The 17,904-nt window shown below is 31.7% G+C and overlaps 2 protein-coding genes across 2 annotated transcripts; one reads left to right on the forward strand and one right to left on the reverse strand.

The window, feature by feature from the left end:
* Positions 1 to 448: 448 nt before the first annotated feature.
* Positions 449 to 3,146, reverse strand: LOC135843400 (pickpocket protein 28-like). The gene is made up of 9 exons (XM_065361272.1): positions 2,714 to 3,146; positions 2,413 to 2,613; positions 2,066 to 2,341; positions 1,780 to 1,981; positions 1,440 to 1,710; positions 1,305 to 1,364; positions 1,063 to 1,237; positions 895 to 986; positions 449 to 789 (listed from the first exon to the last, which is right to left on the reverse strand). The coding sequence occupies exons 1-9, from the start codon at positions 2,932 to 2,934 to the stop codon at positions 611 to 613; spliced, it is 1,677 nt and encodes a 558-aa protein (XP_065217344.1). The 5' UTR covers positions 2,935 to 3,146; the 3' UTR covers positions 449 to 610.
* On the forward strand, positions 3,146 to 17,733 carry LOC135843399 (uncharacterized). The gene is made up of 13 exons (XM_065361271.1): positions 3,146 to 3,276; positions 3,352 to 3,473; positions 3,551 to 3,719; positions 3,807 to 3,898; positions 6,182 to 6,363; positions 6,441 to 6,580; positions 6,658 to 6,769; positions 6,851 to 6,988; positions 7,070 to 7,216; positions 7,320 to 7,356; positions 7,444 to 7,720; positions 7,791 to 8,107; positions 11,911 to 17,733. The coding sequence occupies exons 1-13, from the start codon at positions 3,149 to 3,151 to the stop codon at positions 13,296 to 13,298; spliced, it is 3,249 nt and encodes a 1,082-aa protein (XP_065217343.1). The 5' UTR covers positions 3,146 to 3,148; the 3' UTR covers positions 13,299 to 17,733.
* Positions 17,734 to 17,904: the final 171 nt, after the last annotated feature.

A 17,904-nucleotide genomic window follows, 5' to 3' on the forward strand; every position in this document is an offset into this window, starting at 1 on the left:
TGGTGTTTTTTTTAGTGTTTTTGATTAATATATGACTTCTAGTATCGTTATATGTTGTGAATAATGAATATTACCTCGAGTTACAGTGTTTTAGTGAGCTTAGAAGGATGAAACAAAGTTGCACGATTAAATGAATTTAAAGTTCTTTGCAAGTGTTATTTTAATTCACCACAACATTTACTCGATAGCACGATCGCAAAGCAATTCTCTATACGTAAATTTAGTTTTATTCAATGTGAAATAATGGAAATATAACATCGAATTTGAAATCGCCGAAGTTTGTGATAAAAAGTCCCGTTTTGAGAAGATTGAGAAGTAAACAAGGAAGGCACAGAATATCACTAGTCAATCACGTACCGCGACGGTATCGCCCTCTGGGGAACGTGGAAGTCCGAATTCACCAAAAACAATAACAACACTCGTAAAAAAATTTGAAGAGATAAACGAGACGAGTTGATAAAAATTTATTGATACTTTTTGTAATTAATAATTAATTAATAATTTCATATCGTTGCCAAATACAGAAGTATCGAAACTTTCGGTGAGTCTCCACCAAATCCTATATCCATCTTGTAATACATTCCTGTTGTAATTTAACCACTGTAATATTTTATTTATAGAAAGGATACAACGTCTTGGGGGTAATTTTCGATGCAGCTATCTTTTCACTGACATGCTTTCGTTTCTGCCTAATTGAGCACCAGAATCGTAATGTAGCGAAGTAGAGAGCTTCGAACACACTCAAGAAACTGAATCCCATAAATAAACCGAGCAAACCACCAGTTCCTGCTGTAAGTGTACGAGTATTAGTAGGACACACTGCACAGATCTGAGTACTCTTTCGTTAATATATTATTGATAACCCGAATTCGCTACTGTTGCATTTAAACTTACAGAGTAGTTCTGTCGTACCGAAAAGTTCCCCTTTAATTATGCTCGTGAACTGGGCGTCTGTGAAGAAAAAATGCACCATAGCCATGTTCTTTCTGAAAGTGCACTTTGATCAAAAACACGATATGGATAATCAAACGAATACATCGTACTTGGTTGGAAATCACAAACCTGTAGTAGAAAGGGTCTTTGACTTTGAATTTCGATGAAATATCACTGGAAAATTCCTTTTTTTCGTATATTATGGAAAAGCAACCCGGTAGGCAACCGCAATTCGGCTTCTGAGTGTTGTGATTTCGTTTCGTCGCGTTCATATACAACCATCCTAACTTCGTTTCCATCGCCACTGTAGAATAATCAACGTGATTATTTAAATTAAAATAGAGTTGAAATTATTGACCTATTATACGAACATTTGGCTCGATTAGCGCAAGGTATGTCTTGTTTGCCACAAATTCGAGTCGTCGAATCTTCTGCAAAATAATATTTTACGAATCAAGCCTACGATAGAAAAAATTTCAAAAATAGATGTATATATTCGAATGTACTTGGCATATAATACATAACGCATTGACAGAAGTATAAGGTGAAATTCGATTCGCATTCTAAAATACAATTTCGTTGAGTGTAAGTTCTGTAAAATCGTAGAACTTTTTCATCAGAAAAGAAACATTGCCTTTTATCCTGGTTTATTTTAGTCAATTGAAGCGAGGCGAGATTTATGATAGGAGATATTATCACTTGGGTTTCTGTTCCTGGTCTTAGTAATGTTCCAAAAGCTGAAATTTTAGGTGTCTCGACCGGATTATGAAGAGTTGCCTGCGAATATTAAAAATGGTAATTTTAAACATCGAGAAAAGAGTCTTCGATGGACGAAATTGAACTCACTTTGAATCCATGACTAGCTTCTGACGAACAATAATACTCGTCCAGTTCAGCGTTCAAAACAATAGTCAATCCGAGATGACTTCCAGCTCCCCATGGTCTCCAAGGTATATGATTTAAAGGAGTATCTCTCGGATACCCTCGTTCTGGTGTCCAATCAACGTACGTAAATGGAAACGTAATATTTACATCGGAGAAATGGCTCCTAAAAAAGTATAAAAAGATCCTCAGCAGAGTATTTCATCGAAAAACTTTCGGGGCTTAGATACGTTTAATATTTTACTCGTACGGATTACGAAATATGAGATCGTTCTTGACTTTATTAAACGAGCAGCACATTCCTTCGTCTGTCAGAGCAGAATTGAATATCTCGTAACAATTCTGCTGTTCGCCGTGCCATTTACACGAGACAATCATCTCGTGACAGGGTTGAGATACTTTAACCATGAAGTTCTGAACTTGATGCCACGAACTCGTATTGTTGTCTTCCATCGTACTCTCCAGTAAGGTATCTTCTTCGCAGAAATCTTCCAGTAAGGATTGTTCTAAAATTGAGTCGTTTGTTCTGCGATGACGATAGTTGATATTAGATAAATATAGTTTCGAGTTTCGCAACAATTTAGAGTTGAAGCTCACGATAAAATTTGCTCTGCCATTGTTTTCCTAACGTTATTCATGTTACAGATTGTTATCGCCGGAAATGGAATTGTCGTCAAGGAGGTGGACTTGGCAGAAAGAGACATAATCACCGGCATTTCGTACCATTTTTGCAACAAATCGTTGATAAAGTATCCAGAAGCGCAGCTCGCCAACGTGAATGATATGATCCAAAACAACCTGTTGGGTTTTTCATTAGTTTAGAAATCAGTTGATCTGTTTCTGAAGGTAATTGCGAAGAAAATAAAACGAAGAATTATTTACATTAATAGTTACTTACCTTTCGATGACGTGTAAATCTTTATTGCCAACGTAACGTAAACCGTGTAAAGAACTATTTTGAGAATATTCGTGAGCTGTTTCAACCAGATCGTTTTTTGTAACGTGATATATGGTTTTGATTTTCTTCTTTATCGCCTTATTATTCGCCAATTTTCGGCGAAAACTTTGCGTATTATTCGTAGGCCTGCTGTAATTACGATGGTACGTTACGTACACCATGTTGCGTCGAATGACGCTAGACGATGCCGAAATACTGCTGGTGTAATCGACTAATGCGTACGGTTTTCATTAATTTACTCGTCGAATAAGGAAAGCCTTTTGTTTTTGTTTCTACGCTTGAGAGGAATTAAAAATACGTTAGTGTTGGTTTCATTTTTTTGTTTTGTTTTGTTTCGCGCATTAACGATATTACTGTTTTGTTTAGATTACAAACATGACTGATGTTGAAGCTTCAGATAAACAAGAAGAGGTATCCGACTCTCGTGCCGAAGACGATCTTCCCCAAAAGATATTAGAAAAGTATAATAGCGATCTTCGAGTACAAATAATCAAAGGATACCGGTACGAGATGAGTTACTTGTGCAAGTTCTTAGATTATCGATTTTATTTCATCTTTTTCCATTATTTTCTGCGTAGAATCTTACAAGTTATAGCGTACCATTTGAAGGACAGTTCATTTTTCGAAAAACCTGCCAATGAAAAACTGGCCGGAAAGGAGTACTACGATGTTATCAAAAATCCTATGTGGTTTGACGAAAGTAAATTATTCATGATCTGATTCTTATATTGTGGAATTTCGCATCTTTGTAACAATTTTTTCTGATTTGTTTTACAGTTAAAAGAAAGATATTCGATGTCGAGTACAATTCATTAGTAGAGATAGTGAAAGATATGCGTCTAGTGTTCGAAAACTGTTATTATTTTTGGGGACCGAAAACTCTCATGAGTGAGCAATGTGTCAAAATGGAACGATTGATGGAAAAGCAATTACTCATGTTGCCTAGGTAAATATTTTCACCAATTGCGTGGAGTTGAATAAGTGCTCGGATCATTATAGAATTTATTTCATGTTCGTTGGAATATTTTTTCAGAGATTTAAGAATTCTATGTTCCCTGGAGGAAACTCATGGTAAAAATACGGATAAAATTGTAACGAAAATCTGGAATCGTTACAGGAATAAAGGTGCGTCAATTTTGACAGTTTATTTTTCCGCTTCGAAATTCTACGGTATTATTCGAGTTTGCTTCTGATTAGAGCATATCAACATTTTTGGTTCGACTGAACGGAAAAAGTAACCTTGAAAGTGATTTCATGGCTGAATCGAAAAAGTCTCATTTTGCCAATAATTACCAATAACGTCCTGCTTTTTGCTAAACTTGTCAAAGTTTTGCTTTTTGACAAAAATTGACCAACATTTTCGCTTCTTGGCAAAATTAAGTACATATTGACAAATCCCATCTTTTACCTGAAATTTTCTCAGAAATCTCAGTTTTACCAAGAAAGTTGCGAAAAAGTCTCGCTTTTTTGCCAAAAATGGAGAAAAAAGTGTCTAACTTGAGAAAGTCTTTCTTTTTCTCCAAAAATTATCTAAAAGTCTCGCTTTTTTCCCAAAACAATAATTCCCAAAAAATCCTACTTTTTTTCAAAAATTGTAAAAAATTCCTGCTTTTTCAGAAATTGTCAAAATTTTGTTATCGTTTTGCAAAACGTTTCAAAAAGTCGTAATTCCGCCCCCTCTCCTCCCGCCTCTCCTAAGTACCCAAAAGTTTTGTTTTTATTGTCAGAAAACGTCATCAAAAAAAAAAAAAAAAAAAAAACGCTTTCGACAAAAAATGCAAAAAAGCATTATTCTTGGTCAATAATTGTCAACAAACTCTTGCTTTTTGCTAAAATTGTCAAAGTCTTGCTTTTTTAGGGAAAGCTACCCAATAAAATTATCACAAAAATTTGTTTTTTTTTTTACGATAAAGTTCAAGAAAAAATTTGCTTTTCTGAGAATAATTGGGAAAAAGTACTGTTTTTTGCAAATAACTCCCTAAAAACAGCAAATTTTTATTAAAATTGTCAAATTTTTGCTTTTTTACAAAAGTTGTCAAAATCGTTCTTTTCTCCAGAACTTGTTAAAAATTCTTGTTTTTTCAAAAAGTGAACAAATCTCGCTAGTTACCAAAATAGCTGAAATTTTTCGCTTTTTTTGTTGCTTAAAAATATTTTAAGTTACAAATTTTTCCAAAAATTTTCAAAAAGTCTCGTTTTTTTTCCAAAAATTACCAAAAAACCTATTTTTTTCTAAAATTTTCAAAACCTCACGTATTGCCAAAAATTGTTAAAAATTCTCGTTTTTTCAAAAGTTTACTAAAATTTTTGCTGGTTAGAAAAATTGCAAAAAGTTGTGATTTTCTTGAAAAATATTTCAAACAGTCTCACATATTTTGCTTTTGACAAAAATTGACACAAATTTCCGCACCTTGGCGAAATTATTGAAAAATCTCATCTTCCCCCCGAGAATTGCTCAAAAATCTAATTTTTTATTTTTTATCAAAAAAGTTGCAAAAAAGTCTCGCTTTTTTGACAAAAATGAAGAAAAAAGTGTCTAACTTGAAGAAGTCTCTCCTTTTCTCCAAAATTTACTTAGAAGTCTCACTTTTTTCCCAAAAATTAACCAAAAGCTGTTTTGTTTTTTTGTGAATAAATAATTCCCAAAAATTCTTACTTTTTGGAAAAAATTGTCAAAAGTTTCTAATTTTTCGGAAATTGACAAAAATTTGTAATTTTTTTGCAAGAAATTCCAAAAAGTCATAATCCTTCCCCCTCTTTTCCCCTCTCAATTATACAAAAATCTTGTTTTTTTTACTATAATTTTGTTCTTTTAAATTGCAACTTTTTGTTAAAATTGTTAAATTTGTGCTTTTTTTCACAAGTTACCAAAAAGTCTCGTTTTTATTTTCCAGAAATTGTCAAAAGGTTGAACTTTTTTGCCAATAATTAAAGTCCTCATTTTTGCTAAAATTTTTAAAATTTTTCTTTTCTCCAAAAATTGTTAAAAATTCTTGATTTTTCAAAAAGTTTGCAAAAATTTTCGCCATTTGAAAAAGTAACAAAAAATTGTTGTTTTTTGCTTTCAAAAAAAAAAAGAAGTCCAAAAGCTCAAATTTTTCAAAAAATTGTCAAAGTCTCGTTTTTTTGCTAAAGATGACCAAAAAAGCGTTTCTTTTGCCAAATTTGCCAAAACCTCGCGTTTTGCTGAAAATTGTGAAAAATTCTCGTTTTTTCAAAACTTACAAAAATTCTTGCTGCTTGGAAAAATTCCAAAAATTATCAAAATGTCTCGCTTTTTTGCCAAAAATGACCAAAAAACACTTTCTTTTGCTAAATTGTCAATGCTTTTACGAAATAAATACCATTAGAAAATAATTCGAATGATTAAATCTGGTTATTTACACTCGTAATTTTTATTTTGCGCAGGAAAAGGGTGTTCGAATTTAATGCTAAGAACGTGGAGAAAACGTAGAATATCAGAAGACGAAGACTACCGCATTAAATCAGATCTGGCCAATTACTGCTCCAATAAAAAACAAATTCTGAAATGGGAGAGAGAAGTTTTGGGTTTGGAAGATAATTCCAATACTACGTTTGATGTTGTGCAAGTCAGTATCTCAAATATTTCGTTCAGCTTGATAAATCGATAAAATATTAAATTAAAATCGTTTATGAATGTGTATAGTTACCTCAAATCGGCCAATTCTTCCACTTAATCGGCGATACACTTGCCAGAGAAGCGTATTGTCAGATCGAAATCGAGCGTATGTTTTTAATTCCGAAATATTCGAATTCGTTCAAGGAAATTTTATCTTTACTACTTTTGTAAGTACATAATGGAAAAAAGTCTGGATTTTTTCTCGAAATTCGTGTTTCATTTTTTCGAATTATTTTTTTTTCAGAGAGGAAAATTCCGAAGAGTCTCCTTCGTACGATGATTTAATGACTAAATTGAAAGATCTCTTAATTGAATGGTATATGATTTACGAAGACAATAATCACGACGATGATGAGGTATCTTACGCCGGTTTCATTATCTAGTATCTTTATTGAAATCATATTTTCATTCTAAAGTATGAAATTGTATCAAAACAGGCATCTCGTGTCGTTGGCATTGAACCAGAATTCTTTAGAATTCTCGGCGAAACGAATCCGTTGCTGAATTCATCCTACGAAGACTTATCCTACCGTCAGAAAGTTGTAACCGTTAAATCTTTATGCGATCATTTTGTGGTAAGTGTTTTTGCATCGAAATTCGAAATCATCAATTTATTAATTTTTACAATTTTAATGTTGTATTTTGCAAATTTTCAGTACGAAAGATCCAATATCAAAGAAGCGATTGCGAACGCCGATGAAAAAATATTCACATCGGAAACGATCGGTCGTGATAAATTTGGATACGGTTATCTGTTTTTCAACACTTTTCTCGATTTCCGTCTGTACAAACAAAAATTAATAGTAAGATAGAAATTTTCACACCTGTTTAAAAATTTACGTTGTACATCGCAATGATAATAATTCCCGTATTAATGTTCGTTCGTTCGTTTTTTTTTTCATTCAGGAGGATGACGTCAGCTCAAATAATAAATTTTACGATGGTAAAAATCATCATTTTCACATTTTTATTCCGCGTAGACGTGTTTATCGAAGTGTATTAACGCGTGTGTATGTATTTTCTTCGCTAGATTTTTCAAACGAAACGTTGAAGAAATTTTTCCCTAAAGGATGCACGAATTTCGAAATGGTAGCTGACTCGGTCGAAGGATTACGCTGTTTAATCGACGAGCTTATTTATTCGGACGCGGAACCTTCGAAAAAAGATGGCAAATCGACGAATTACGAAGTGATCGAATCTTTACGCGATCTAGAGAATAGAATTATCGAGAATGAAAATTTATACATCGAGCGGACTAATCGAGCTAGAATGAAATTATACGACGAATGGAGAAGCCACAACTCAGAGTAATGATTCCTTATTTGTTTCGTAAACAGTATTGAATTTATTGTTAATATTTTAAACATGATTTTACAGTTGGCATGATGATCCTTCGGACGTAGAAGATGCTTCGAACGAGTGTCAAGAAAACGGTGAAAGTGAACAAACACATGCCAGCGAAGCTGACGATTCGATTTGCGATTCTCCTGTCAGCAAAAGCACCCTGGGTAAAAGTGTCGATAATACGGATGAAGATGAAACTCGTTTCAGTTCAAATACCACCGATGAGGTGAAGGATGACCAAAGAATCGATGGCAATGACGAGCAGCTTACCAATGAAACCGATGCCGATGGACTTTTCATTAAAACTGAAATTAAAGATGAACCGTTGAACGACGAATTATCATCTTCTGGTAAATTAGGAAAATTGCTTACTTTGATTGATGTATTTGTGCTAGTTCGGGATTTTTTTTAGATGAAAATAGGGCATCCCCCTTCCCCCGTAATAAGTAAGGAAAAAAACGAAGCGGTGAAGGGGTATCCTAACTGGCTGACAAAAAATTTTCATCCACACAAAAGTCATGCTTCTTTGAAAAAATCGTCAAGAAGTCCTAACTGTTATTAAACTTATCTAAATGATGGCAAAGGTGCTGTTTTTTTCAGTTTGTCAAACTGTTTCTTGTCAGAAAGAAAAAACAAAAAAAAAATATCAACTGAGGTCAAGTTTTATGCCAAAATTGTCAAAAAATACTGTCCTTTGTCAAAATTGACCAAAAGTTGAGGTTGTTCTGTCAAAATTGTCAAAAAAATTTGATTATAATTTTTTATCAAAAATAAAACATACCTGCTGTTCTTTATCAAAATTACCTAAAAATCGTTTTCTGCCACAATTGTCAAAAAAGTCCTGTAGGCATTTTATTAAAATAGTCAAGAAGTTGTTTTTTCTGTTTTTTTTTTTGTTTTTTTTTATCAAAATTGTTTTTTAGTTCCTTTTTGTTGAAATGGTCAAAAAAAGTCATATTTTCATCAAAAACAAACAAATGTCGAGTTTTCTGCCAAAATTGTTAAAAAAATACTCAGTTTTTTGTCAAAATGAACTCGCTTACTATTTTGACAAAAATAGCCACTTCTTGGCAATTGTGTCAAAAAAGGTCACTTTGTGACTATTTTTATTGCACTTTTTTTGTCAACTTGTCAAAAATTGATTCTCGTCCTGACAATTTTTTACAAAAATATGGTAATTTTTTGACAATCTTGACAATGTTGGCAAAAATTTACGCTTATTGACAATTTTGGCAGAAAATTACACTTTTTGACAATTTTGGCAGAAATTGACCGTTTTTGACTATTATATCATGACAAAAATAGCACTTTTCGACAATTTAGGCCAAAAACGACACTTTTTGACAATTTTTGCCAAAGTTGTCATTTTTGGCAATGTTGGCAAAAATTGATGCTTTTTGACAGTTAGAATTACACTTTTTGACTATTTTGGCAGAAATTGACCCTTTTTGACTATTATGACAAAAATAGCACTTTTCAACAATTTCGGCAAGAAAGACACTCTTTGACAATTTTTTGCAAAAATTGCACTTTTTGACAATTTGGGCAAAAACTGACACTTTTTGACAATTTTGGCACAAAATGACACTTCAACAATTTTGTCAAAAGTTGACCATTTTTGATTATTATGACAAATATAGCACTTTTTGACAATTTCGGCAAAAAATAGCACTTTTTGACAATTTTTGCAAAAATTGTCATTTTTTGGCAGTGTTATCAAAAGTTGACGCTTTTTGACAGTTTTAGGAGAAATTGACACTTTATGACTTTTTGATTATGTTGCCAAAAACTGGTGCGTTTTACCTTTTTTCCCCCAAAAATTGACTTTCTCTGACAATTTTGACAACTTTGGCAAAAAATTATACTTTTGGACCTTTTCGGCAGAAATCAGAAAATATCACTTTTTGACAATTTTGGGAGAAATTGACACTTTTCAACTTTTTGACTATGTTGCCGAAAATTGGTGCGTTTTACCTTTTTTTCCCCTCAAAAATTGACTTTCTCTGACAAGTTTGACAACACTTGACCATTTATGACAATTTTGGTGAAAAATTACTTTTTTGACTGTTTGGGCAAAAATTGACCCTTTTCGACTATTATGACAAGTATAGCACTTTTTGACGATTTTGGTAAAAAAAATGACACTTTTTGACAATTTTGGGAGAAATTGACACTTTATGACTTTTTGACTATGTTGCCAAAAATTGGTGTGTTTTGCCTTTTTTCCCCCAAAAATTGACTTTCTCTGACAATTTTGACAACTTTGGCAAAAAATTATACTTTTGGACCTTTTTGGCAGAAAATATCATTTTTTGACAATTTTGGGAGAAATTGACACTTTTCAACTTTTTGACTATGTTGCCGAAAATTGGTGCGTTTCACTCCCCCCCCCCCAAATTGACTTTCTCTGACAATTTTGACAACACTTGACCATTTTTGACAATTTTGGTAAAAAATTACACTTTTTGACTGTTTGGGCAAAAATCGACCCTTTTTGACTATTATGACAAATGTAGCACTTTTTGACGATTTTGGTAAAAACAATGACACTTTTTGACAATTTTGGGAGAAATTGACACTTTTTGACTTTTTGAATATGTTGCCAAAAATTGGTGCGTTTTAGCTTTTTTTTTCCGCAAAAATTGACTTTTTCTGAAATTTTGACCAAAATTGACACTTTTTACAATTTTGACAAAAATTGACACTTTTTGACTTCCTACTTGGCCAAAAATTGACACTTTCTCTGTTTTTCCAGAGAACCATGAGTTGTAAAAATTGTCCATAAAATGTACTTTTCTGTCAAAATTGTTGGAAAAGTAATATACCTACACCTAGTCCTACCTACTTTTGTCAGAATTGTTAAAAAGTTGGATTCTTGTCAAAATTATCTAAAAAAAATCACATTCTTTGTCCAAATTGCCAAAAAACCTGTATTTTGTAAAATCGTCAAAAAAAAGTTCTGTTTTTGCCAAAATTGTCAAAAAAACTGAAAAAACGGTATCATAGAAAATGTTTGCTTTGTGTTTTTGCTTTTCTGCAAAAATTGTCGAAAAGCTGGGGTTTTTCTATCAAAATGGTAAAAAAATAATAATTTAACATTATTTGTAAAAAAAATTTTAAAAAGTCCTGTCTTTTGTCAAAATTGTCAAAATTTAGGTCCCGTATTTCTGTCAACATCTTTAAAAAAATTATTTTTCTGTCAAAATTGTCAATGAAATACTTGGGTGCTATTTTTTGTCAAAATTGTGCCACACAAATGTCACACCTTTTGTCAATATTGTCAAAAAATGACCTTTTTCTGCTAAACTAAAATTCTCTGAAAATCCTGCTTTCTTATTAAAATCGTCAAAAAGATGTCCCGTTTTTCTGCCAAAATTGTCAAGATTGTCGAAAAGTCCTGTTTTTTTGTCAAAAATGTTTTCAAAAATACCTTCCTTTTTCTTGTCAAAAAAAGTCCTGCAATTTGCAAATATTGTCAACTAAGGTCAAGTTTTCTGTCAAAATTGTCAATAAAATAGGTACTGTTAATTCATTGTCAGAATTGTCAACAAGCTGAGATTTTTCTGTCATAAAATTGTTTAAAAAATGTTATCAATATTTTTTGTAAAAATTTCTAAAAAAAAGTCCTGTATTTTGTCAAAATTTTATCAAAAAATGTATTTTTTGTTTTTTTTTTAAATTTCAAAAAAAAAAAGTAAAAAATGGTCCTGTAGTTTACCAAAACTGTCAAACTAAAGTCAAGTAGTTCACAAAAAATCGTACTTTTCAGTTTTTTAGTTATTTTCTATTAAAATGGTTAAAAGAGTCCTGTTTTTTAGAAAGTTAGACAAAGGAGTTCGGTTGGTTACCACAATTGTCAATTAACGCCTTCTTTAAAATCATGATTGTCAAAAAAAAAAATATTATGCTTTTGCCAGAATTGTCAAAAAGTTGAGTTTTTGATTACATTTTTGTTAAAATTGTCAAATTGCCTTTAAAAAGTACATTTTGCCGAAATGGTTTGTTTTTTATCAAAATTGTCAATAAAATCCTGATTTTATTTTACCCAAAATATCAAAAAGCCCGAACTTTTGTCGAAATTGCCAAGAAAAAGGTCCTGCTTTTTTGTCAAAATTTCTCTAGTTCTCACATATGTACAACGATGTGATTTCAGAAACCTCCACGTACAGCGGTCGCCGAAGACGAAGCTCGGTACCCAGTTACAACATGTTCGATAACAAGATCTTCAGCGACGAAAGCGATTCGGAATCAGCCGAAGAAATCTACTCGGAAGGCGACGACTCGGACGACGACTGGGACGCGCCCAAAAAGAAGAGCAGAAAATTACCGAAAAATAAATTAGTCAAACAACTGAAACAAAACGCCGAAGATTCTAACCGAAGGAAACGAAAATATCGCCGAAGAAACGAACCAGAATCGGTCGCAGCCGAACCCGAAACGACTGGGCCCAAACCAGCCATAATGGAGATAGATCCGACGACCATTAAAAAGGAAGAAGAACTCGATATCATGGATTCGGCGACTGCAACGACGACTACTTCGCAAGAAAATTACGCTATGAAAGAAGAAGATAAAAGTAAACCGGAACAGAAGATAAAAGTGGTATCTTTGGCGAGATTACAAAACAATTCCGAGAATATTTCGAAATCGAGGGAATGCGCTCCTTTACCTCGGATCGTCAGCCAGGGTAGTCTTCAAATGCCATCGCAAGGTACACCTTTGCTGAATAACTCGATAGTTTCATCTTCAGCACCGCCGAACGCTGGGAATACGTATTCTGGTGTCCATCCTGCGACTTTTGCTATCGTAGGACAACCTCAAGTGATCAGTAACGCGTATATTATCACCACGAATCAGAATAGCTTTCAAGGAGGTTCGGCTCCGCAATACCAAATGCAGCCTTATCCACCGTCCGCGTATAGAGCTCAGGGTATTACTGCTGCGAACGCTGCTGCAATGCGGAATCATCAAGTTCCTCGTATCGTTAACGCTACCGGTGCGTTTATTAACGCTCAAGCTTCGAATAATAAACTACTGGTGGTTAATCAAAACATGCCTATTCGATTTACTCCTTCGATGCAGCAGCAACAACAACAACAACAACAAGTGTCCAGAACTCCACTCAATTTCTATAATAAATCGGCCCGGTTCCGACCAAGTCAACCACCTTCGACGACGCCACCTACATTTAATAGACAAATGTCTCATTCGATGCCGCCTAAAAATAATACTAATTATGGAAGGAATACCCTAAGCTCTAAATTAGGTCGTAATGTTACCGTGATTCCTAAAGTTATCAATAAAATCAACGAAAGAGGCAACTCGTTCAAAGAAATTGAAGGAGCTATCGGAATTCATTCGGATAATGGTACGTTGCAATACGTCGTGAATTTAGCCAACGGTACTCACGTTCCATTAACCAACGATCAAGTTCAAAAACTTCGAGATGGTAATAATGGGGCTCTGCCATTGAAACTGAAAATCCCAGTACCGATGGATGTTGCTGAGAAAATTGAGCCCTGTGTCGTTATCGATGATTGAATCGAGTGTTATGATTTTTAATGACCACTGTGTGGTGTGTAGGTAACTCTATAGGATGAGCGTTAAGCGAGTATATTGTTTAAATATACGAGTAAGTTTAACTCTTTTGTTTTAAAAGTAATGCCCTTCGGATATTACGGCTGTGAGTTTTGATTTTGTCTACGTAGTACATGATACCTAGCTGACTAATTTTGTTTTTCAATTTGTTTTAATTTTTATTTATTTAATATTTTTATTATTATTAATTATTACGAATACGTGCACCAAGTCACTGATTAACTATAATGAGCTGGTTTTCTGTATCCGAATCGTGGATTTATGTACGGAATACGTATGTATAGTTTAGGAAAATTAGCATTCCATTGGGAAAGTGCCTTCGCGTCCCTGGTGATCGTTCTCCCCTATTCTGAATCTAAGCCCTGCCCAAATTTGGTTTTTGGCCTGAGTCTCTTCAATAATATTGATCCTTGAGGAAAAATTTTGTTTTCTAGAAAATTTAATCACTATTTTTTTGTCAAAATTGCCACAAAGTTATTTTCTGCCAAAATTATCAGAACAGTCCTGTTTTTGGCATTTTGCTGCAATCTTCAAAAAATCGTATTTTTCTGTCAAAATTGTTTCAAGAAATACTTATTGTTTCTTGTTAGAAAATTCCTGTATTTAAAAAAAATTGTCAACCAAGGTCAAATTTTTGCCAAACTGTCAAAAAGAAAATCCGGTATTTTGTCAAAATGGTCATTAAGAAGTTGTGTTTTTTTAAAATCCAAATTGCCCAAAAAAGTCCTAGTTTTGTCAAACAAAAGTCAAGTATAATTCACAAAAAAGTTTGGATTTTGTTCCTTTTTGTTAAAATGGACAAAAAAATCCTACATATTTTTCAACAAATTGTCAAAAACAAACAAATGTCAAGTTTTCTGCCGAAATTGTCCTCAAAAAATACTGTGATTTGTCAAAATTGCCCAAAAAAAGTCCTAGTTTTGTCAAACAAAAGTCAAGTAATTGACCAAGAAGTTTGGTTTTTGGTTCCTTTCTGTTGAAATAGACAAAAAAATCCTACATATTTTTCAAAAAATTGTCAAAAACAAACAAATGTCAAGTTTTCTGCCAAAATTGTCCTCAAAAAATACTGTGATTTGTCAAAATTGCCGAAAAAAGTCCTGTTTTTCGATTGCTACTTTTTTTTGTCAAAATTATAGAAAAGATTATATCTATTTTCTTGTCCAGTTTGTCAAAAAAAAAACTAAAAAGTCACGTATGGTTCACCGAAGTTGTCAATAAAATCCTTATATTGTATCAAAATTGCCAAAAAGTAATGTTTTTCTGATTTTTTTTATACTCAATTAAAATTGCCAAAAAAGTCAATATTTATCAAAAAAAATTTTTTTGTTTTTTTTGTTTTTTTTTAAATTGTTTTTTTTTTTCAAAAAAAAAAAAAAAAACAGTAAAAAATGGTCTTGTATCTTGTCAAAAATTCAAAAATTGTCAGAAAAACTAAAAAGTCCTGTCTTGGCTGTCTTTTATCAAAATTGCCTAGAAGTGATGTTTTTCTGATTTTTAAAAAAAATTAAAATTGTAAAAAAAAGTCAAAATTTATCAAGAAGTTGTGTTTTTCAGTTTTTTTTTGTATACTTATTCCAAAATTGTTTTATTTTTTATTTAAAAAAAGAAGTAAAAAATGGTCCTGTATCCTGGCATAAATTCAAAATTGTCAGAAAAATCCTGTATTTTATCAAAATTGCTCAGAAGTGATGTTTTTCTGATTTTTTTAAAATCAAAATTGCCAAAAAAAACCAAACTTCATCAAAAAGTTGTTTTTCAATGTTTTTTTTGTTTTTTTTCAAAATTGTTTTTTTTTAAAGAAAGTAAAAAATGGTCCTGTATCTTGTCAAAAATTCAAAATTGTCAAAAAGAAGTCTTGTATTTTATCAAAATTGCCAAAAAAAAGTCAACTTCATCAAAAAGTTGTTTTTCAATGTTTTTTTGTTTTTTTTTCAAAATTATTTTTTTTTAAGGAAGTAAAAAGTGGTTCTGTATCTTGTCAAAAATTCAAAATTGTCAAAAAGAAGTCTTGTATTTTATCAAAATTGCCAAAAAAAAGTCAACTTCATCAAAAAGTTGTTTTTCAATGTTTTTTTGTTTTTTTTTCAATTTTTTTTTTTAAGGAAGTAAAAAGTGGTTCTGTATCTTGTCAAAAATTCAAAATTGTCAAAAAGAAGAAGTCCTGTATTTTATTAAAATTGCCAAAAAGTGATGTTTTTCTGATTTTTTTTTAAATCAAAATTGTCAAAAAAAGTCAAACTTTATAAAAAAGTTGTTTTTCAATGTTTTTTTGTTTTTTTTTTCAAAATTGTTTTGTTTTATAGGAAGTAAAAAATGGTGCTGTATTTTGTCAAAAAGAAAAAGTCCTGTATTTTATTAAAATTGCCAAAAAAAAGTCAAAATTTTTCAAGAAATTGTTTTTTTCAGGTTTTTTTTGTTGTTTTTTTTTAAGAAGTAAAAAATGGTCCTGTAGATCTTGTCAAAAATTCAAAATTGCCAACAAAAAGTCAAAATTTATCAAGAAATTGTGTTTTTCAGATTTTTTTTGTGTTTTTTTAAAATGGATTTTTTTTTTCAAGTAAAAAATGATCCTGTAACTTGTCAAAAATTCAAAATTGTCAAACACAAGCCAAGTAATTTACAAAAAGTTGTGTCTTGCAGTTCTTTTTTGTTCAAATGGTAGGAAAAATCCTATTTTTTGACAAATTGTCAAAAACAAACAAATGTCAAATTTTCTGCCAAAATTGAAATTTTTGAATTTTTGGACTAAAAAATTAAGACTTTTAAAGTTCTTGCAAAAATCTCATTTATAAAAAAATCAAAAGATGGAAAATTTTTGAATTTTAGGAAAAAATCAAGACTTTTAAATTTTTGAATTTTAGGAAAAAATCAAGACTTTTCTGTACTTACTGAAATCTTGACAAAAATTAAGACTAAAAAAAAAATTCTGACAAAATATCAAGACAGTTGGAAAATGGAGACATTTTTGAATTACTGAATAAAACAGGAATTTTTCCAAATGTTGGCTAAAAAATTGTGATCTTTTTCAAATTTCCGATAAAAATTGTGGCTTATTCGTTAAAATCTTGAAAAAAAATCAGAAGTTTTTGAATCTCTCTCTTGAAAAATCAAAATTTTCTCAAATTGACAACTATTGGAACTTTTTTGAATTAAAAAAAAACAGAATTTTTTTCAAACATTTTTTTTATCAATTTCTGGCAAAAAATCAGGGCTTCTTGAAATCTCTGGTTAAAAAATCGAGACTATTTCTCATTTCTGACAAAAATCAGGTCTTTTTTTAAACTCTCGCTGAAAAACCGAGAGTTTTTTTTCTGACAAAAATCACGACTTTAAATCCTGAAAAAATATCAGCACTTTCTTTACTCTGGCAAAAAAACCGAGGCTCTTTTAAATTTCCGGCAAAAATTCTTGACTTTTTGGAAGACTCGACTAAAATTGAGATTTTTTTTCAATTTCTGGCCATGAATCAGGATTTTTTAAATCTGTGGTTAGAAAATGAAAACTTTTTCGAATTCGTGGCAAAAAATCTCAGGTCTTCTTTGAAATCAAAATTCAGCTTTCTACCTCACTTTTCCCAATGAACCCCTCTTTTTTGGGCTGATTTTCCTGGACTAATAACGAAATTCGACTAATAAAGTATGTAATCCGGAATAATTCAGGATCGACCTTGCCTAATTTGATTTGTTCTTTGTTTGATTATTTTTATACTTTTTGTTCCTCGTTTTTAAGTATTTACATTTTTTTTAAATAACTATTCGAGTGCATGTAGCATGTGTTTGTGGTTTTGTTAGGTCTAGAAATTTATAACTGTAGACTCTATCTACGAGTATGTAGAATATTGTACATAATACTTGTATTATTAAAATGTACATAGGTAGTATAACTTTGCGAAGTAATTGTACTTGTAATGTACAGTGCTGCAAATTTCTAACCTGTACGTTGGTGTACTGATGATCTTCACTACGAATCACAATTTTTCGAATACGATTATTAATAATTAAGGAACCAAATCAAGTTTTAAGTTAAAATAGTTACCTAATAACATTTAAGAATACTATTACGTAGTAATGTAGTATTTAAAAAAAAATTCTTTACGAATCACAACGGGAAGTCGCAATCAAAAACTTATAAGTTTGAATAATTTATACCTTGCTGTGCAAGAAAAATTTGTAGGTAGTAGTTTTTAGTGGTTTCAATCTTTGCGAATGATTTCGTTCCAAAATAGAGCTAGAGCAGATGTACCTGATGGAGATGGAAAGGTTTTACGTAAGAAATTGGCCAATGCTGATGGCTCGACAACTTTTGTTTTATTTTTTAATAAACTTGATTTGTTGCCAGTTAAAATACGAAATATATACGATTTTTGATTTTAGTATCGAGATGTTGTTTTTTGTTTTTAAATGATGTGGGTTCGAGTGATTTTTTTTTCGATTTTTTAGACTATTGTTAGGGTATGCTCCATGGTTTCCTTAAAGCTTTGCTAGCCTACTTTTGAATCGATTTTTTTGCTGAAATTGTCGTAAAAGTGTTGCAAGGCGAAGGGTCC

The sequence above is a fragment of the Planococcus citri genome, chromosome 4 (genome assembly GCF_950023065.1).
Source record: "Planococcus citri chromosome 4, ihPlaCitr1.1, whole genome shotgun sequence".
Lineage (NCBI taxonomy): Eukaryota > Metazoa > Arthropoda > Insecta > Hemiptera > Pseudococcidae > Planococcus > Planococcus citri.